Source organism: Onychostruthus taczanowskii, unplaced genomic scaffold (assembly GCF_017590055.1).
Source record: "Onychostruthus taczanowskii isolate IOZ18803 unplaced genomic scaffold, ASM1759005v1 scaffold11, whole genome shotgun sequence".
NCBI classification, from domain to species: Eukaryota; Metazoa; Chordata; class Aves; order Passeriformes; family Passeridae; genus Onychostruthus; species Onychostruthus taczanowskii.
Window position 1 is genome coordinate 10,469,397 of NW_024497629.1, and position 23,103 is coordinate 10,492,499.

General features: G+C 39.3%; 1 protein-coding gene across 3 annotated transcripts in view; it reads right to left on the reverse strand.

The window, feature by feature from the left end:
* The window catches only part of RNF144A (ring finger protein 144A), a 58,954-nt gene that overhangs the window by 17,679 nt on the left and 18,172 nt on the right, over positions 1–23,103 (reverse strand). For all 3 annotated transcript variants that reach the window (XR_005953793.1, XM_041419818.1, XM_041419810.1), the window contains exons 2-7: positions 20,899–21,044; positions 6,392–6,496; positions 6,140–6,200; positions 4,935–5,142; positions 3,023–3,170; positions 1,679–1,768 (exon numbers count right to left, since the gene is read on the reverse strand). Coding sequence is in view for 2 of the 3 variants with exons in the window: in XM_041419818.1 (XP_041275752.1) it covers positions 1,679–1,768; positions 3,023–3,170; positions 4,935–5,142; positions 6,140–6,200; positions 6,392–6,496; positions 20,899–21,033 (747 nt within the window). In the remaining variant the exon portion in view is untranslated. The remainder of the gene's footprint in view (positions 1–1,678; positions 1,769–3,022; positions 3,171–4,934; positions 5,143–6,139; positions 6,201–6,391; positions 6,497–20,898; positions 21,045–23,103) is intronic.

Genomic DNA, 23,103 nt, shown 5'->3' on the forward strand with positions numbered 1-23,103 from the left:
ACCCCAGCAGCAATTCCCATTCTCTTTTTTTGGTGGTGCTGGCAATCTGATGCAACTTCTACAAATCTTTGCATTTGTTTCCCAGAAACTAAAGTTAAATTCTTGTCTTTAAAAAACACGAGCTGCACTACTGCCACGGTGCTCTTTGCAATCCACACTGAGTGCACTGGTCAGACAGAGCCAAGATAGAAGCTAGCAATTCCATGGACCAGACTGACTACTGGTAATTAATACAAAACACCTATTTACACCTTCCTTTCAACCTCAATATGCCATCAAAGAAATCAAGTTTCAAGTTATTTTGTTTTGCTGTTTTTGTTTTTTGGTGTGGTTTTGCTTGTGTATGTGTGTTGTTTTTCTTTAAATAAAACTGCCTGCTGAGTATTACTTACTTTTTCCTTGGTTCTTTTTCTTCTGAAGAAATTGCTGCCCTACTAGGCATCAAGCCATTTTCTCTGGCCAAAACAAATATTTTTTTAAACCCACAAACAACAAACCAAAGACTCACCTCAATTTGCTTTGGATAATCTAAGAAAAACCTTAACAACTTACTCAAAGTTAACATAAGGAAACAATTGCAGTGTTGACTTGGCTTCAGTGGGTTTAGCAGAATTACATCCTGACTAGTAGTGAATTATCACCCTCTTTCTCAATAATAACCAGATGATCAAACATTCGATAAATCAAGCGTATTTGCACGAACTGCAGTGGCTTAGAACAGATGCTAAATATCAGATTAATCACCTCATACTACAGGTTTATCAAGTAAACTTCCTGTACCCACACACTTCCTCAGATACCACTGGCTAATCCAAGCAAAAGCCAGTCCACAGCTCAGACACCCAGTGGTGTGGGTGAGAGGGGTGAGATCCTTCTCCTTTTATTTCAGTTTAGCTGTTTATCCAGACTTGATGATTATTCTATAGACTTGGAGTTTATGCTCACATGGAAAGAAATCTTGACTTCAAGAAAAGTACCTCATCTCAAGCTAAGGCAGCTTTTTCCAGGCACACAGTTAATTTAGAAAGAGATGACTCAGATATGCAGATGTCCCCCTATCTCTGAAGTGACTGTAAAGGCGGTAGATTGGACCAAGTCACACATTAGCATTTATGCTGCATGCATCAAAGTGCTGCAGAGAGCTCTTTTATTACTAGCATTCTTGCTGAGTCTAGCAACACTGAATCTAGACTATAAAAGGTATTCCCACACTCTGCGATTGTCAGTTTGAATCTGTGTTTGAAACTACTGATAAACCTTCAGGGCTCTTTCTATCCAACCAACAGGAAAGAGTCAGAGAGAGACCACAGCAAGATAATGTCTGTATTCAGGTTAATTAATTTCCAGTTCTGGATCCAGAGCTAAAAAGGCCTTGCAGAAAGAGCTTCCTTGTAAATAATACCAACAGTGGCAACATACTTTATCCTCCAAGTTCAGTGAGAACAATCTGAACTGGCATTGAACTGGCTCTGCAAACATACCTTTTCTGGTTCTCAGTGGCATTTGGCCAAGGAGAGCCTTCTCTAGGAGAATTAATTGTTCACTCCAAGCTACTGCCCTCTTTTTATCTGCTACAAAAATCAGTTACCATTTGGCACAGAATTTATCCTAAGGAGTTAAAATGAGGAACTATGACATTAGGAGGCCTGTAGAGAGCTTTCAAAGATCTGAGCTTTACCTGTGTCCTGTGCCAGATAACAGATGCCCTGGAGTGCCCCAGCTTGTTTCGACAAGGTCCTTTGTCGTAATGTATAAGGAGAAAATCATCCTACAAATATTAAATGAGAAGGTAAGCAATAAACAGAAGTTCTCCAAGTTACAAAACACTATATCCTGACAACTTAAACCCAGGAATCACACAGGAAGATAAAAGCAAGTGGATATGGCCATGTCCAACCTTTCAAAAGTGCTTTATTTATAGTTAGGTGTCTTCACAAACAGGTTTGTTTGGTGTGTGTTATAGATATATAACAAATTTTTCTCCCAAGCTGCATATTTAAATGCTAGCATGAAGTTTAGCAAGAGAACCTAAGAAGGTAAGCTGACCACTGCATTTATTTTAAACGCATATAGCAAGGGCAAAGGAAAATCAGTACTTGTGCTGGAGACTTCCCAAAGCTGGTTCCTTTATCTACTGAAGAACAGAATGACAAACAGAATGACAGATTTTTGAGATATTACATCCCTATAAATTCTGTCAGCCTCTCAGAAACCAGACAAGATAGCAGGCCTAGTTCTAAGGCAACACTGCTTTTTCATCTGTGAGTGCATCTGAGAAGCCTGTGACTTCAGGATTGTTAGTAAAGTATTGAAATGGAACAACCACAAGATTTGAATAGCTGGAGTAGCTCTCAGGAACGTAATTTCCTTTGCTATTGTTAACAAGGTTATAAAGTAAAACTGATGACATGGAAACAGATGTCGTGTATTGTATATACTGTGATCTGTGGGCATGATAACAGGCTGATTTAAAAAAAAAAATATAAACATATGAGAGTAGCAGCTTATAGACCAATAAATTCCTGCTGTTGGGAGAACATTGTATTCTTTCTCCTATGTCAGATCTATTTCTTGTCCCACAGAATACAATGAATGGTAAACAAATTAGACTGCTAGTGACATACCACATCTAGTTTGTTAAACATCCTCAGACTAAGAGCATTGCTAGTCTCATACTGTAATGCCTTCAAGAAAGGCAACATTGAAAAGTCAGCAATGGAAAAAAAAAAAAAAAGCAACACCCTTCCCCCTGTTAGGTGCCATGTAAAGATTGTAAACAAATTACTGTCGTAAGATTTTACTTTTTAATAATTATTTACTGACTCAGACCAAATGCTAAATTCACACAGGTCAGACAAGTAAAACAGAGGATACAAATCCCATCAAATTCCCAGCACCAGCTCTGGTGAGCTATGGCCAGAAACCAGTGAGCTACTTATTTAATTGATTAAAGAGACAGCTGGATGGCAAAGCAATGAACTTCTACGCTTCTGAGAGCCAAGAGTGCGTGGCATGTACTCACATCAAGAGATTCCAGACAGTACCAGCAAAAGGCATGCTTGCAATTCTTACACATCATTTGGGCACAGCCTTCATCTCGTTCAATGTAAACTTTACACTTTGGACAGCGTTTGATTGGAGCATCATCATCTTCCATTTTGAAAACTGAACTGTGGGAGTGCGAAATTAGTAAAATGCATGATCATGTCAGTTTAGAAAAGAATGTCTAAGAACTGTGCTATGAAGGCAAGCCTGCTTTTTTTGCTTAAAAAAAAAAAAAGAAATTACTAGAGATTCAGGAATTCAAGTGATTATTCAGATATTATGCCTGTACACTACTTTTCAAATATATCTCTAGAAATAGATGTTTAATGACTACAGTGTCTACATAAAAGCTGGGATATTTTCTTTACCATGTAAACACCAGCTTTTTTGTTATGTAGTGATACTAACAGATATTAAACAGTTTTCTTCTGTAATGTAGCAGATGAGCAGCAGGTAAATATTTTGTACATCTAGATTATTTTCCTTTTCTCTCCTTTCTTTCTCAGATGAAGAAACAATCCCTTGGCTGCACAATAACCGCAGATCACATTCCTTTGGACTGGGGCACCAGGGACAGAGAACTCGTCTGTGCTCTCCTTGAGGATCTTCCTAGGAGTTTCCCTCCAAATCGAGAACAATAAGGTTTTGGCACATTTTGTTCTTTCAGTTAAACTTTGTCTTTGTTGACAGACTCCTAATAAGTCACTGCTCATGACTTAGGGTCACCACTGACTGTTCTTGCACAAGTGTGCAAAACCACAGATATCCCCTGATATAATGGGCACAACACAAAGGAATGTTGAAACAATGGAACAAGTTTTATTTCCTTGTGTAGATTTCTACTATATGGAGGTTTTATGCTCACTAACAACTAAAATGTAAATCCTGCGGCTACTGCCAGTGTCAGATACAAGAATGACTGATGGAGAATCAACAATTTGCTGCAAAACAGGACTGATGACTGATTGATTTGCCCAATAGCAGGATAAAAGGACACACACTAATTACTAACACTAGGGGTGACTGTACTAGAAAAAAATATGTTTTGTATACATAAAATGTATATGAAACTCCTAATGCTGCTAACAGGCCCATTATGCTTCAGAATAATGAAAAAAACAATTTTTACTTTTACTCGGTGGAGTGAAAAAATTAAGCATGGAATAAAAACTAGAAGCAACCAAAACACAAAGCGAAAGTAGATAAAAGTTTGTTACCTTGCCATGAAATTTAGCAACCTTCAGTTCTTGTCATGCACACACAAATGCATGTGCCAAAGTTAGTCTATTTGATCATCGTGACAGCATCCTAGCTAGTCATGTGTTACAGCAAAGCTTGAAAGAAGACAAGGTATGAGTAACTAAGTCCAAGGCTGGACAGGGCTTTAATGATGCCTTGGAGTGCAACACAATTTTTTGAAAAAGCCCAGACATGAAGTGGAACACATGCACAATGGTCTTTCTTATTCAGTGGTTGCAGTTTACCACCAGAGACCACTTGAAACAGAACTTAAGATCATATGGCAAATGTGCAGCAGAGGGGATGATTGACAGGGTATCCTAAAAATCACTGTCTGGCATGATGTTAGCAACTCTCACATTGTCCAGGAGAGCAGCAGCAACAAGATCATCTCTCAGGGGAAGCTGATGAGCTGCCTGGATGTCATATTTTTCCCAATGGGGCAAAAAGCCAAAAGCTTAAGCAGCTCTTTTGTGCTTTGCTGGGAATGCTGGCAAAGAGTGAGGCTGCCAAGAGCTGTTCAGTTTTAGAATACAGCATTAAAAGAACAGGAACAACTAAGTGAAGGAAACAGCTTTAGAACAAAACCTCTGGAAAATGCCTCTTCGAGTTTTTAGCTTCTAAATACTTAATCTTTTGTAATATCTTACCTTGTTTCTCCTGGAAGAAAAGAGATTGGCATGCTCTCTTGACAGCCTTGACCCGGATGCCAATTAGATTTGCAAGCAGAGCAGAACTCAATGTCACACACTTTGCACTGGACCAGCTGAGGGTCCTGTGGGCTTGATTCCTGGAGCTGGCAAACTGCCTGGCACGTAGAGGATGGACACCAAGTCCGGCATGGATCCAAAAGCACTTCTGCAAAGGGACATAAAAGAACCAAATTCAAAGGCGGATACAAGATCAGCCTTCCATAACAATGCATTTCAGCTGAGGTTGACTGGCAGTGCATTTGAAGACATAAATTTTCAAAAGGAGCTTTTTAATTTATATGACTCACATTGACATAAATCTGGCCTGCTTTGCAAACAGGCACCAAACCAAAGTGAGTTTCGCGAGTCTCAATTAATTGCCCACTTTCATTCACTGAACTAAACTTGTTCTGAGGAGGAGACGTATTTTTTCAGTTGTACTTGAAGTTAAATACAGCGTATAATGTGCCGTTAAACCCACCAGAAAGTGTTCTTACAATGCCTTGCCCAGTAGGAACCTATTTCAAGTTGACCTCTATCCTAATGTAACCACATGATTAACAACAGCATAAGATACAGTTCTATCTCTTTCTTGGATGCTCCTTACAGATAATTCATTTCATGTTTCAAAGCCCAGTGAAGGCAATAAAAACTTACCAATGATTGCAGTGGTTTCTAGGTTGGATCCTGCCCCCAGCAAAACTTCACTGTAAATTCTCTATGGTCACACCATTCCACATCTCCACAGTCAGCTTATGTTCTTAATGTGTTTGTATCATTACACACATGCTCATTAATTCTGTATCAAATGCTAACCCAGGAGATAATCTTGGCTCTGTGAAAGAGGTCAGTGTTTCTCTCCAGCCCCTACAATACCAGTAGTCAACTTAAACAGCAAAGCTCAAAATAGAAGTCACTCCCTCAGTTATTTAGGAATGTAATACATAGCAATTTTCTTTCCTTACTTTATTCCCAGAGTGCTGCAGTTCTGGGAATCATGTAGGCAAGAACAGAAGCAATTATTTTTTAGGTTTTGGGGTTTTTCTTTCTGATGACCAAGCAATTAACGCACAATGCTACTTCAAAAACATATGCAGAGGTTCTGATTTATAGGATTGCTCTCGAACAAACCCATTCTCACAGCCTTCAACAGGTAATGTTACCTCTTTCAAACTGTAGTTTCTTATACCTTTGCATGATTTCTGATGCAACCATGCACTCAATCTGTTGAAAAAAGGAAAAGAAGAAAAAATTCCAATTAGGAACAGTAATAATCTAGAAATTTTAAACACAGAGTATTAGACCTTTGAAGAATTAATAAAAACATATGTTGTCAACAATGAAGCTGTAACATAAAAGCAAGACAGATTTAAACATCCTGTACAGAAAACACCCTCTTTGCAGGAAGAGTGTACCTCATTTTCTTGCAGATGACCTCGCTTTGGGCAGGCAGCATCAGGGCAGCTGATTGCTGTTTCTAGACCTTCTTTGATCAGAAGTTCCACATACTGTTTTAGGCACTGTAAGAGAGCCAAACGCTGAGTTAACTATTCTGCCAAGGTTAAATCACTCAGTATTTTAACAGCTTTAGACTGAAAATCTGAAGAACTTAAACTTTGAAAAAACAGGTACTAGTGTGTCTGTTTTACAGCCACGACCCACATACACAGCTTTTGCCACAGTTATACCTTTAAGTAGAAAAGAGAAAGTTAATTTCCTCATCAAAATCATAGAATCATTTGGGTTGAAAAAACTTCTAAGACCACTTAAACCAAAATTAACCAAATAGCTCTTTATTAATTTAAAATATGCAGCAAATTAAAAAATAACAAAGGGGAAAGAACAAATCAAAGAGGATGCAGAGGCAGAAAAAACAATAAAACACCTCCATGATACAATTAGATTAACCACACTCTAGAGAAATTTGTGTGACTGGAAGCCACAACATATCTTAGTAAGCAGTAATTCCCCATAGACAGACATCTGTCAAGCATACTAGAACACAAAGGCATTTGAGTATCTTGACATCTATTCTTGGAAAATAACTATCTGAACTTCATGGTTAAAGAAGTACACAGAAAGGAAAAATGTGAGAATTAGAACTCCCTGAAGAACTATAGTTTCCATGGGGACCAAATAATAAATATTGGTAGTACTAATACTAATACTTTTCTCCCCTAGCAACCACAGCATTTTACCCGACTCATAAATGCAAATGTAGCCTCTAGCACAGCAGTGCACAGCACGGCTGTCAACAAAGCAGAGAAGAAATGTGTATATTTTTGACCAAGGGCAAATTAAGATTAAAACTTGTTATTCTTGATGACCAACAACTCCCCTCCACCTCCATCCTTCCTACATCAAGCTGAGAGCTAATGCATAGGTGTCTATGGGAAGACAGGGGAGTGATGAAGAGATCCTGCTCTCCATTGCTACCATGCAGCTTCTACCAGCCCATCACTACACAGAAAGAGCAAACGAGGGTCTGCTTCCCAGTGGATGGGGCACCCTGTGATTTTCTCACCCTGCCTCTGTGCTCAGCTGGCATAAGCAAACTGGAGACAATCACAGAATGAGGTCCCTAACTCTGTTTGCAGATGTGTGAATAGTGAGGCTAGACCAACAGCAGAGTAAAATGAAGATATAACACCAGCTCAGCATACAGCTGTGTGGGAGGCAAGAAGGATTACACACTCTGCAGCAAACTGGCAAAACAAGGATTTCAGCTACCATTTCCAGACATTGCTAAAGGTATGCAGCTGCTGACTAACCACCAGCCTGGGAAAGTGAAGAGCTGCATTGACTGTGGCATGCCTAACTTCAGGTCAGAACACAAAACTGCTTCTCCCAAACTGCTTCTTCCTTCACCCTGTGCAATCAAATAGCCCACCAACAAGCACCTTCCAGCCTAACCCTCAGGCATGTGGCTTGTAGCTGTTAAAGTTCAGACTTCAAACCTCTTCTCTTTCTCTTCTGCCTCTCCATTTGTCTATTCAGCTCCTTTCAGACACCTCTATTAACAAATTATTCTAGATTTTACCTCTCGCATCTTGATTGCAGCAGACTGTACTTCCTGCCCACACAATGCCAGCTGCTCTGGTCCACAGCATTTCTGGTGGCAAGTTGCCACCACCTTGATAGCACGACAAATCATTTCTGCTAGAGCTCCCTTTCTCTGTGTCTCCCACGCATTAGAGAAAGCAGGTCAATTTTTTGGAAAAGAAAAACAGAGATCAGATAACTGATATTTATAAAATTTTTAATTGTGCAAAGAAATCCATGTATGACAGACTACACATAGTCTTTGTCTTCCTCAGTAGGGGTTTAATGAGGACAACTGTCCATTTAGTAGATGCTGACTTGCAGAAGGTTTCCAAGCCTTCACTTGGAGCTCTGCAGAGCAGGTGGTGGAACACTTTAGGAGAACCTGTATCACTAACCCCAACAGGCTGAGTTCTGCTAGGCTGTGTGCCTTGGCAAGCTGTGATTTCAGCTGTAGTGAGGTATTAGTGCTGATATAATGACACTGATGGCTCTTCCCTTTCCTCTCCATTTGCAGATGCCAAGTGTGGATTAAAACGAAAATGCATACATTTTTAATGCCAGCACTTAGCACTTATAGAAAGTACTTTTCAAGCTGAATGAGCTTTGCTATCATTAATCATTAATGTGGCTAATTCTCCTCCTCAACCTGTTTAGGACTATTGCCAAAGCCTACTCGATTTGCTTCCCTTTCCTCTCATTTTCCAAGAAACTACACACTTCATTCCTGTCATGAGCAGTGTTCATGGCCTTTCCCTTCCCCTTAATGGGGCATTGGCTGCTGTCTTCTCAAAATCAGCACAACCAAGTACACTTCTCATGCTTCACCTTCTGAGAAACGTCTCAAGGCCACAAAATAGGTAGAGGATAAAACACGCTACCACTCAAGACTCCCCTGAGACTTCTTGGGTGGAGAAAGATGAACCCAAAGCAGTTGCAAGAGAATTTGATGCACAGGGTACCTGTGGCTTCTCTTGAGGGCAGGCACAAGACATGCAACTTGTACAAGATTGGCTACAGTACCAGAAATGCAGCAGCATGCAAGCAACACAACAAAGCAGGATAAGGTATTCAGCCATATACTATGAAAAATTCATTGTAAAACAATTACAAAAAGATGACAAAATTTTCTATGCAACTTGATTCAATGCTGGAAGAAAGTATTTTCATAGTCCTTCCATTAAGGCAATAAAGTACTCTAAAGCATGAACAAAAAACGTGGGAGTGTAGGTCACCCCACACAACATACAAAATGAAGTCTATTACATAACTATTCTCAGAGAAGACAGAAGCTAAAATTAGCTACCTAAGGCATGAGAATGGAGTAAGATTATAAGAGTACGTGTATTAAACTAGTATGCTGAGGAACATCTTCATTAATCCTTTAAGGGATGTGTGTCAGAAGAGACCGGTTAGCTCCCCTGAGCGCTACTCCTGTATTGTTCCCTGTGCACGCATACTCCTTGTGCATCCCTGCTCTGTCCCCTTTCCATCCCTGCTGTCCTTTCTGACACATGTGTAGCTTTTTCTGTCACCTGGTAACCTGTGAATCCTACAGGCATTTGCTGTCCCCATGACAAAGGGCAGAAGCACATCCATTTTTAGGAGTTTTGGCCCAGATCCATTCCCTCACAAAGACCAACTGAGACCCCAATTCAGCAGCAGTTTTACTATAAGCTGCCTATTTAAATTGGGAACACTTTTTTTTTCTGTTGCCTCAGAGACAGATGACTAATAAAGGAATGACTTTCTGAAGCTGCCAAGCCCAGCACAGTATTTAAAGCTCTGCAAGATGTGTTGCATTTCTAACCTCTATACATCAAGGATTGTGCCACAAAGGAAGGTATGCACACAACCACTGATATGCCACGGCTTTAGAGCTTCATATATTTTTGTTTAATGTTATAAAGACCAATATATCCTATATAGGAATCAAAACGCTTATTTTTTGCCTAATTTCAAAACCACAACACAATCTTGCTCTCCTGCATTTAGCTCTAACAAACCTGCACAGGCCACAGCAAAATTTTTGGATTTTCTTTTTTTTAGAAGAATTCCAGGAATAATCATGCTTGCTTCTGATGTTGGTGCTTTGATTTATTTCTCCTGACATCAAAGCCCAAATAAACCCCACCATAATTCCAAAAAAAGAATCTTGACTTTCACTGTTTACATAGGGGGCGACACTTATCTACCATCTACTTTGACAGAAAAAACGTGCTCACTTGGTGCCTGAGGTCATTTTACAATACAAAATGCACATAATTAAAAACACTTGGAGATGGTTTGGGAAAGTCATAACTATTTTTAAGAACATGTTATTGCTACTATTGCAGGAAACAAGAGGTGGTTTTTCAAGATGTCACCTATTATTTGAGTTAGGCAGACAAAAAGATTATCCTGAATGATTTTCTTAACAGCTGATAGGTGGAATTTGTTAAAATGTAGACTTCTGACTACACTAATGCTGTGCAGCAAGTGCCAAATCATATGGGAAATTTTTTAATCAGTCCACAGATTTGGAAAGGCCAAAAACACATGACAAGAGCAAAGTATATCGCTATATCATGTGACTTATTTCTTAAACCTTCAAATGTATTTTAGTGCTGCCACTAGGCCATAGCCATCACCATATGAAGGTGCACTACATGCAGAATCATCACATGCTGGTATTGGAAAATAATTTTTAAAAAACCAAAACACATGAACCGATAAAATTTAAAGGGGGAAAAATAGAAACACAAGGAAGGGCTGACATGCTTTTTCAACAAGGGAGATTTTTTAAAGGCCAAGCTGAAAATCTTTTCAAATAGGATAATTATTAACATGTAGACTAAATTGCTGGTCTCAAATTCTATATCATCTGCAAACCAGGATTAGATGAACATCTAAAAACATACATAAATACACACACACATATAATTACATAAACTTGCATTCGACCACATGAAGAGTCAGGAAAAGCTGGCTGGTATTTTGTGATCCATGTTACAAGTGGTATCAGGATAGGTACATGAAAGATCCCTTTGGGCATTACATTCTAGGGTAAGAAGATTCTTCTGGATGAGGAATATGAAAGGATATTGAGTGAGAAGCACTTGTTTTGTGTCTTGTAGCTAAAAATCTACAGTTTGATCTATGGGTCACTTTTATGCTAAATGAATACTAAACCAAAGCTCAAAATTCATGTGATGGGGCTACACAGACAACCCCAAAAACTACTACAGCTTCAACTACATTTGGTAGTATTTTTATGCTCTAATACTAAGAATTTTTCTTTACATTGCTTTAAAATGAATTCTAAGAAGGTGATGTCTTCTCCTTCCATAAGACAGGGCAAAACCAAGGTTATTCTGCTGCTTTGTGCAAATGCCCCTAAGCTAATTCTGCAGTCAGTCTGGTAAACAGGTAGAATTTATACTCGTAGACAAACTGCCTGTAAATCGTTTGGGTAACATGATGTAATGTCCTATTTTAGGTTCAGATTAGAGCAGTGCAGTGATGTAGTGTGCAATCACTGGGGCAGGGGGAGACAGCATGTTTGAAAGTGAGTGAATTTCTTTCACTACAAAAAAAAAAAAATCTGAGTGTCTGTGTCTCAGGTGAAGACTAATACTCTTGGAAAAATAGCTCCCTTCCTTTTGTCCAAATAGCAAATTCACTCTGAATGTCATTTTCTAGAAATATTTTCCATCTAGACAAACCTGAACAATTTCAAGAAGAAAAACTCCCCTAAAACAAGCAGCCTGCATCTGGGGTGTTCTCTGAAGAAGGAAGAATGATACAACAAGGCTAGAGCCTTCCCTATTCCTGAGAGAGAGATTCTTGTCGCCACATATAACTATCATATGCTACCTTTTAAAATATTTTAGTGCATACTTCTAAAAGTAACAGGATTGCTTATCTGGTATTAGGAACAAATCACAGAATCATAGCATGGCTTAGGGTGGGATATACCTTACAGATCATATAGTTCCAACCCTTTTGCCATAGGCAGCAACACTTTCTACTAGACCAGGTTGCTCAGAACTCTATCCAAACTGGCCTTGAACACTTTCAGAGATGGGGTATTCACAACTTCCCCTGGGTAATCTGTCCAGTGTCTCATCACCATCATAGTAAAGAATTCCATCCTAGTATCTAAACCAACTCTTTTTCAGTTTGAAGCCATTTTCACTTGTCCAATCACTACATGCCTTTATAAATAATGCCCCTCCAATTTTCTTGTACAGCCTCCTAGTTGGACTCCCCATAGGAAACCCCACCATAAAGTTACCTGTCCCTGCCCTCCCTTTAATCCTGACCCATAAGCTTTCAGTCGTCTCCTTATCAATCCCCAAGTGTAGCTCCACATCCTCCAGCTGGTTACTGACATAGAGTGACACCTCCACTTCACTTCTTCTGCTTATCCTTCCTAAAGAGCCTGTATCCTTCCATTTCAACACTCCAGTCATAAGAGCAATATTATTTAAACTTAGTGTTTTACAGAAAAAGAAAACTACTTTCTGAGAAAGTTCCACGGTACACTTACCACATACAAGAAAGCATGCGCAAGAAAAGAAAAAGAATGGTAGGTTCCTCAGAGAGGTTTTAAGCTTCTTTCAAATTTACTACATGGCCTTTTCGTGTAAAGTAGTTATAATCCTGCCTCAAATCTATTGTTGTTTAATAACAGGCTCCACTTGAAACCACTTTTGCACTGCTGCTCCAGTGTGCCTAATTCTCTACAGCAGACCTACAGCCTAGCTTTTTAATATCACCCTAATCCTACTTAGTTGACGAGTGACTTACTGGAAAATATCTATGCACATGTAATCACAGAGATCTGTTTGAGGCATATGCCTGACTGTGGGAGTGATTTTTCTTCTTTACTAGATAAACTGTCAGCTATACCAACCAAATCTGCAAGCACAAGCTACCTTCAACTTCACAAACCACCTAGATCTGTGACAGATGTACATTAGAAGTGTTTAATGTTTGTGGTAATACTTTGAACTTAAATCATTTCCACTTCTACAGACATCTTTTCAGAAACAATTATCTACTTGCAAAGACATCTTCACTATTAGAACTCAAATTTTTATTAACCCTAATTTATCATCTTAAGAATAAATCACAGGAAGAACAAATTCACTTATCTTGACACGCAGTACTTCAAATCTGAAAGCAGCAGAGAACTGTCTTACATGTTTATCCTTTATATCCTTTGTTACAGAGACAAAAATTTTGCTACACAAGCATACCAACCCTTGACTCCAAGAGAAGAACATGCAAGGCACTCCAGAGCTCCACAACAGGGAAACACCTAGAGCCTTATACTGTGAAGAAGGTACACACTGCGAGAGACTTTGACCAGGACCAGGGAGAGATAACATCCCAGCTGATACATGTTTTTCTCAAAGCAGAAAGCAATTTGAAAGACCCCTGCTTGACAGGTTTCCTGCCTCTATCCTCCTGATACTTGGCCCCTTTTAAAGATACTTTTTGTTTGAAATTGCCAAGGGTAAATGCCTCTTTTTCCCACCATGCTGTCAATGTTTAAAGACTCCCTCAGCTGTTCTGTAGCCCTGTTATAGACTATATTGCCAGTCTAAACACAATCTCATCATCTTCCCTGTGGATGACAGCCAAACAGGATGAGGGCTGGAAAAGATAAACACAACCCCTGTACTTCCATGTTTGAGGACAAACCATCTGAGCCTTCTTTCCTGAGCTATAAAAATTATTGTTGTCCGAGAGTCCTTGTGCTCCCAGCAGCTGCTGTAATCTTAGTATGGGGACTGGCCACACCCTGGCAGGAGCAGGCACTCACCCATTGCAAATTCTGCTGTTGGAGCAGTGATGGCTGTTGATTCCTCCTGTGGACAGCAGAGTAGACTTTGCTGCATTGGTCCTACCTCTGTCCAAATGCCTTCTGACAGTACACCCAAATATCACAGCAGTCCCTGGAACATGCTTCTTAATGAATGCAAACAACTCACAGGCAAGATGTTGATATCCGGGATGAGGTGCATCACCTCTCTGAGTCCAGCCTCCAAATTTCTCCCCATGAGACTGTGTCGGCTTGTGTACAGGGAACAGCACCATCAGGCCATCAGTCAACAAATGATGAAGTAAGGCAAGAAGAAATGTATTATCAAGAAAGCAGAAAGAGAAGCCCTGATGACTACTTCAGCCTGAGAAATGTCAGGACATGGCAAATAGCCTTTGAGACACAGCAATCAATGGCTGCAGAAATCACAAGACCAAGCAACCAGAACTAAAAGCACTGGAAAAACAAGTGCCTTTCTCCAGCTGAGTATCTTGAAAGAGAAAGTAACACAGACTAACAGCTGCACAGCCTTTGAAGTGGTGGGCTTGTTTTTTTATATACACTTTTATGGCTGTGTACTGTAAAATTTATAGAAGTGGAACAATTTTTCTTCAGAGGAATCAATCACAGCAGTAGACAGCAAAAAATGGCCAAATGACACAAGGGTAACACCTTGTGATACCTCTTCATTTTTGAATAGGTATTCCAAGCAGATGTACATGTAAACTTTTTTCATTACGAATTTTTATCCCTCCATTACCTTGCACACGCTTTTTGTTCTCACCTATTTAGGGCTGCAGTTGGTAAAAACACAAGGTAAACTTCACAAAAATTAATTTATATTCAAATGCCAACATATTTGGGATGAATATCAAATATTCAGAAGGAAAAAAATACCACAAAAAATGCATCTTGTATGCTTGAGAAAAGTTTATTCTATTTCAGAGCAGAAATAGCAATTCTGAGTGGGAGGAAAACACACCTGCAGCAAACAAAGGCCCTTCCATTCTCACATGCAAAACCCTATGCAAACCAAAATGAGCTAGTTTTCCTAACAGCCTGATGAAGACAGATAACACTAATCTCATTTAGTGACATCACACAGGAGAGGAGAGCTGAAGGCTCAGGATCAAGTTAAGTTTTCACCCAGGGTTCTGCAGTACCTGCTCATTAAAGCAGGGAGTTCTGCCACCCCACCACAAGTGAGAACGCAGCCAGCCATGTGAACTGCTATGCAAACACACAGTGACCTCGAACCATGAAGCCTCTACTGATACATCACGTGTCAAGATTAGTATCAGCTCTCTGCTAAGGTTGGGGTATTTGAGCACAAGCAGCAAGCTCTAAGCTTTGGTGGTGGGAAACAAACATTACAGCTACTAAGAAGGACCTTGAACTCTACAAAACCTCACAAGCCATTAGGTTTCCCCCTCCCTCCTGTCTCCAAGCAAGTGAGGCATTTCCTTTGGTACAGGTGAGGAACAGTCTTGTGTCAGCACAGTGCTGCCCTGCTAAGGTAGGCTTCTTTTGGCAAGCAGAGATAAACCACACAGGAACAGGAAGGCAACCAAGCCCACCTGTTTCCATCCATGCTGCTCTCGGTGTCTGCCTTGCCCTGGGGGAAGAAGAGGCTGATACTGCCTCTGCCTCATTTGGAGTGTGGGATAACACTAACTAAATCACTTTTTTCTGTCCTTCTACTCAGAGATGCTCCATGTGCTTCTGGTCAGGCATGACAACAAGAAAAAAAAAAAAAGAAAAGAGGGGTGCCTGATACCGGTTATAGGCAGAATAATTGCCTTGCTGATCATCAGCCTATAAGCAAGCTCAAACAGCAGAATGATTAAAATTAAGGAGGTCTGTATAACCAGTCATGATTAGGCAAATTCACTAATCCCATTTAAAAAGTGAAAACAGAAGTCTGTCACTATCCTACTGTCAACCTACTTGGGATAGAACACAACAAACTTAGAGAGAGGGACCACTAAAGGTCCAGGTAAGATTAACCAGCTGCCTCAAGTGCTTAAGGTAGAGCTTAGGGCAAGAATCAGAGTATGAGCACCTTCGAAGCAGTGCTAGTTTCAAACACCAAAGTTGATCCACATGGATCTGACCAAAAAAAAAGCACAAACATGAAGTAGAAAGCGGGTCTCAACCTTAGTTTTGTAATTTTCTAACTGTTGGTAGCCCTCTTCTTCATGCATCTGACTACAGTTTCTCCTTCTATCAGAAACAAGGTAGACTACAGAGAAGTAGTCAAATTTTTTCAAAGACAAGTTTTCTGTCATGCTTCATATTTCTTCTAGACATTTGCTTGCTTGGACTGCCTACTTGACAGACTTTGGTTTTAAATTTGAGTAAACTGAGCAATGAATCCACTGGTACCAGAATGATCAGTAGTGCATAACATCCTGAAGGGAACTGAATAATCTAATGTGAGGTCAAAAGGAGCTTAGCCTGTCTTGAGTAACAGTGGCATCACTGCACTTGAGTGCAGTGATAGTGACACTATCACTGAGTAATTGTGGCATCACTGCACTTGGAACACATTGACACATCTATGTGTACGTTTTATATATATATAAATTATACAGTATTTATGTACGCAGATGTACACGTAAATCCTGAACCAGAAAACATTCAAGCAACTAACTGCTTGACTTCCATGCAAGAATATCAACTGCAATAAACCTGTTGGAACTTCAGCACATATACAATTGGTAACACATCCTGCCCAATAAGATACATGTTAATTTAATCAGAGATTACCAAATAATCCGAATTTCAGAAATGAATTGAGAAAATTGCTCCCTGCTTACCTCCCATAATCCCCTTGAAAAAGCAAAGGCTAAGTAGTAAGTGAAAAAAATTATTGCAAAATAATACCAAATAAAAATTAAAGAAAAGGAAAAGTGATGTTCTCTGCTTTACTCTTTTTCCTTCTCTAAGTGTAAAGCTTTCTGAAGAAAACATGGAAAAACAATTACTTCTTTGAGGCAAGCAACTGCTAAGTGACTATCTAAGTATAAATCAAGATGATTTGCTATGTACTGTGTGCTATTCAAGTGGGGAAAATTTTTTATTAAAAGATATTTAGGTGTTTTGGTCCAAAATTTCACAAGCACACTTAAGATTGGTCCTGTTGACTCTAAGAGAGATACTGGTTTGCCCCTTGATAATACTCAGAAAAACAAACAAAAAAGCTAACAGCATCTTAGCTTGTTTTTCTCTCTATTCTTTAGTCTTATGTTTCTCTGGTACCTCAAGCAATCAAACAATGGATTTGCTTGATGTACCAGAGAAAATACAGTCTCATAACATTCCTAATGGATGAGATATACAAAACTTAGAGCTCACAGCATTGTCTGGGCATTAATGATCACAATGATAAAAACAATAATGGAGTATTGTACTAACTGGCAAAATAATACTATGGGAAATTGTAGTGCCTGTGCCTTATCAGCAGAGGAGTGGCAGTCTGCTCTATTTAATTCATGCACAGCTCTGCCAGAAAGCAAATGAAAACAGTGTCCCCATTCTATCTTTTTGAATAAAAATGCTGTGCTACTGTATAAGTGTCAGGAAGAGACAATCCTTCGTGGTATCTTTACTACAGCAATTCTATGATTATAAAGAGTCAAGACTTGCAGACAGAAATATAGGATTGAAAGACCTGTACATTGATCCAAATGCTGCCAACATACCAGTAGTACTGCACTTGAAAGATCTCTTTGTAATACATACTCACATTGTTTCAGCTTGCTGTGATTTAGACAGAAGGGCTAGAGCTAGTGGTAAAAGCTGCAGTATGGACATTGTGTGGACATTCCTTTTTCTTTTTTACTCATATTCCTGGAAAGACCACTGTTAATGCACAAAAAAGAAGCCTGAACAAAACTGCACATTGGTCAAACAAGAACAAAGCAGAGATGAACTGGATCTACTGTACATAGACTCCATGCAAGATCTTGAGTCAAAAGGCTACTCTTTTTGATTGTTTGGCCATTTACAAAGCACAGTTGATAGACAGTGTCCCTGGTGTTTCTGGAAATCATTGCCGGAGGAACACCAGTGGAGAATTCTGCATACATCTGTCACGCTCTTCCTTAATGACTGTCAATAGGCCAAACAATGTTGCTAGACTCATGGGAGCATTTTCTTTAGCAATTTATCAGCCTTCAGGCTGACCCAAAGGTAGAGATGAAGGTCTTGGGTTTCAGGTGAAGGCCTAGGCTGTAACAGGTTTATAGCTACTGCCTCTTGCATTTATTTGGTTTGATTCTTAATACTTCCCTCACCATCATCAAGAAAAGCAAAGGTAGTACTATCTGTTAATTCATGGGAAAGCTTAAGGACAAAAAAATTTTTAAGAGCACTCAAATGTCACTGTATAAAGCTTATTAGTGGCAAACAAGAGTCAGACAAACTACAAAAATTTCTTTAAACAGGACAAAGCTGAACGAACTATTCAAGACAATCAAATACAAGTAGTAAAAACTGGCTTATGATTCCACCTGAACAGAGTTCAAAATGCAAACTATATGTCATCAGTCAGATTACTATATCAGCTGCTAAGAACAGGTTATCGGTAAAGGTTACATATCTGATGTCTGTAACTGGTTATATCTTTCAAAACAGCTGTGAGAGTCAGCAACCACATTCTAACCAAAAAGTCAGAAGATCGAGGATGGCAGTAAACACTGAAAGGAACAAAGTAAAGATGAAAAAATGTATTTGGTAACCCAATCCTTCTGCTGCTATGGAAATGTTACTGAAAACTGACATTTAAATATTATCTGCATTCAACCAGGGAGAAACACAACACTCAGCTGTTGTAAGCACTAGAAGAGAAGAGTTTCCATGGAGCCTATTATTTTATATGCCTTTGCATGCTTGAGCAACATTTCTTTCACAGTAGTTCTACCTATTCCATTGGCTGCCTCCTATATCTTCAATAACCACCAGGAAAAATGAAATCTACTATTTAAAAAATGGTAGTATTTCCATGAAGAAAAATAAAATTAACTAAAATCCTTGATCTTAAATATTAAAAACACACACCAAAAAAACTTTTCAGGGAAGGACTTTTTAAATTAAAAAAAAAAAGTCACCCAATCCCATTTCTGAGTCTATAATACCATATCATAAACTCTTGGGAAATTAAAGTCTGAGCATCATGTATCCCACAAGTTATATTCTTACTGATAATACTCAAATTTTTCCTTTGCTGAACCATCATTACAAGGTTTTTGGTGTAATTGCACCCATTGCAATATTTAATGAACTAAAATTTTAATTCAAATTCAGTATTAGGGATGGAAACTATCGAGTAGTTTCCTCTGTTCCTAAACTAACAATATTAACTAACTGTGATGATGATGTCCTTTGTCAAATACTACACATGTTCTCCAGTGTTTTGTATTTAACTGACAAGATTCTTGTTATTCTGGGTAGGCATTTGTACAATATGGTGATGGAAGCCTGTTTTGTGACTGTAATTATGATACAGTGAAATTAGAATCTGTAATACGTTCAATACTTCTCTAGTTACAAGTGTGTGCATGGCTATGCTGGATACTATTGAAAAGCATTTAAAGAACAATGCAATCATCAGGCACTGTCAACACAGGATCAAAAAGAGAAAGATTGTTTAACTAATTTGATAACCTTCTAATACAAGGTCACCTGCCTAGAATTAAGGATTAGGCAGTGGATGTAGTTTCTCTGGATTTTAGTGAAGTTTTCCTACTGTCCCTCTCAGCTCCCTTCTGCACAAGCTGTCCAGCTGCAAGATGAGCTGAGTGTAAAACTGGGCTCCAAGGGTTGTAGTGAATGGAACTACATTTGCTTGGCAACCAGTCACCAGCACTGTTCCTCAAAGCTCAGCTCTAGTGTCAGTTGTGTTCAATGTGTTTATCAACTGTTTGGACCCAAGAATCAAATGTACTATTAGCACATTTGATGATGATACCAAACTGGAAACTGCTACTGATTCTGTTGAGAGGCAAGATGCCTTGCAGAGGGACCTAGATAAATAGGAGCAGGGAAATTATTAATGGCATGAAACTTAACAAGTTGAATTGCCAGTTTCTGCACCTGTTATGGAGTAATGCCAGGCACAAGTATGAATTAGGAGAGGAGAGGCTGGAGAACAGCCCGGCAGAAAGGCATTTGGGGTGCTGGTGACATCAGGCTCCATGTGAGTCAGCAGTGGCCAGCAGCCAGGAGGGCAAAGCCCATCCTGGGATCACCAAACCCAGCATTGCCAGCTGATCAAGAGAGGTGATTGTCGTGCTGTGTTCAGAGCTGGTGCAGCCTCACCTTCAGCATGGGTGGAGCTCTGGGCCCCACCACTTCAGGATGTGAAAGTCCTTGGATGCATGTCCAGAGGACAACAAAGCTGGTGAGAAGGCTGGAAGGAGTATCCTGTGAGGAGCAGCTGATAACCTAGAGCAGTGTTTATGAGTCATTTGGACAATGCCTTTTAACACCATGCTTTAGCTTTTAATGGGCCATGAAGTGGCCAGGCAGTTGGACCACAGATCATGATTGAAGTGATCCCGTTTAACTGAAAGACTCTAGTCTCTTCTAAAGTTAAAAAAAAAAAATAAATAAAACAAACCCTCAGCACCCAATCAATCATAAAACCACCCCCAGTAGTCTTTGATAGTCAATTAATTGTGGGCATGACTCCACCAAGGTCTCTAACACTTCTGAAAGAAAGTGAAAATTTCATCAGTCCTCACATTCAGCCCAACTCATTAAAAGATGTCTTTTATATACCAAAACCACCCCCAGATCCAAGCCACTGATAAATAAAAGGGAAAGTGTGAATAACCTTGGTAAGCAGATAACTATACAGGATAGTAAAGTGCTGAATTTTTTTTTTATTGCAGGTAAACAAAGGTTTACTTCCTAGCTTTTGTTTCAAGTACATAGCAAAAGTATTTATTTCCACTGCAAGATCAATACTTCAGGGTGAGTCCCCCCACAGCAGAAACACCCTATTTCTGCAGTGAAACCTAAGTCTTGGGTTTTTTTTATGTCTAAAAAGGAACATAAACTCACCAGGGTACAGAAGATGCATTGGCATTGTGCTATTGTTGTCATCTGTTCCACGGGGTATTCACCGAGGCAGAGCTTACAGGACACTAATGGGTCAAGTACCAAGTCCCAGGTAGGCCTGTATCTTGCTGTAGTCATTGCAGAGCAGTCTGAAGAACAGTACAAAAAGTAAAGATATTCCATTATTTCCTTATATTGATAGGCAGTACATTTCTGGCATTGAAAATCACATTGTCAGCTATTGCCTGTTGAGTTTGTTTTTTCCAACAACCTAACTAGCAATAGTTAACTTCACAGTGCCAGCAATTGTATTCCCTTGTATATCCCCTGCCTGACAGAACTTGAATATAGAAAGCAGAAGGAAAAATAACCCCATACAAAATACACTAAACATATGAAGGCAAGCAGGAATACCCTTAGGTCACAGGCTTTTGTCACACATTACAAATGCAAAAACCTCATTTCCAATTCCTGTGATTTTTATCACTAGTTACAAGCTTTCTCTCATGACGTTCCTTAACCTCAGCTACCCAGCCAAGACTCAAAAGGTCTTTCATAAGCCAGGCATTTATCATGCCCTTTTCCAGCATGATGATATTTCAACTCACAGAGCCAGATATTTTTGTTCCAGGAGCATGACAGATCAATCAGTTTGCTGTTAATTTTAGCAAGAACAATAAATATTTTGAGTACACTGCAAGTTTTAGCTTGCAATTTCCTCCAACTCTTTCAATATGCTGAGAGCACAACTTTGTTGTAGCAACAACCATCTGGGGCAAATAAGAGCACAAAGTGAGCTATAAGAAGAGGCTAAAATAACCTATATATCACCCTCATGACATTGATAGGATAGGTTCATGCAGAGCATCTTTATCCTAGGCTTCAGGGCCCAGATGGTGTGTTGTCAACTGACTAAGCAAAAAGAAAATCTCACACTTAAGAAATGTGTTCTCAAAGAGAAAAGCTAATTTATGAATTTTACATGAAGAAAAACAAAACAAAAACCCACACACTCCCCCAAAACATCGAGGGTAACTTATGGAGTACATCAAATTTTAACAACATATTTACTAGTAATGTTTTGTCACTGTGACATTGACCTTCCAAGCATAGAAAATTCACATCCCAAGCTGCTGAAAGGTTCACATTATCATGCCTTTCTCCTTCCCAAAATTAGGTGGCTCCTTACCATCTTTACACCAGCAGTTACATTACTCAAATCACAGTTACAGTTCTTTTGGGGGTTTGTTTTCTTTTTTTTCCTCCTTTTTTCCCCGTTGCCTCCACTACTCATTGCAGGACCTGCTAATTTTTAAGTCATATCTGTGAACTTTGCAAGCCTGCAGAACCGCAACAAACTAATGCTTACTAGACTACATTTAGGCAAATGCTCAAAAAAAGCATGCTTTTTGTCCCCCAAGAAATCACATGCAGACTCCACAAACATTTCTTTGAAGTTCAAGTCTTTAATATTCAATTAATAGGCATGGTTCTACCAAGGTCCCTAACATTTCTGAAACAAAGTAAAGATTTTGTCAGCTCTCCCATTCAGTCCAATTCATAGATGCTTTTTATGATGTACATAGGTACCACCAAAAGATTTTTTTCCTAGTGCAGGAGAGAAGTACAGAGAGAAGAAGTGGGGAGAGAATAAAGGTTAAGCAACCCCATTTCCAGGGCTGCTCTATAGTACTTCCTCTGAAAGCCCACAAACAAACTCAACACTGTTTCAAAGGAAACAGATGGAACAGCCCCACAGAACAGCACATGAATAATGGCTCCACCTCACAAAACATAACTTGTGCTGTGCAGTCTTTCCTGAGACCTCAATGCCAAAGTCCAACATGGTGATATGAATGAAACCCTGTAATTTCTAAGGCTACTAAGACTGCTTCTGTACTTCACCACTACTTTTTCATTTCACACACAAATTACAAGCAAGACCAATTTTCTTCTTCCAAACTTTGGTTTATCTGACATATACAGACAGATTCATGAGGTATTTGAGAAGTAGTGACCAAGCACATTTGAACTGTCTGCTATTAGTTATTTGCTTGTCTTGCCTAGTTTATTGCATATCTGATGCTTATAGTTGCAAGTAGATGCAACCAGGAAATTAACAACAAAGGACAGATTATGTTAAGGATGCACTTGCGTATATCAGGCAGACAAAAATCATAGCAAATTTTATGGCTAAGATGTAGAATC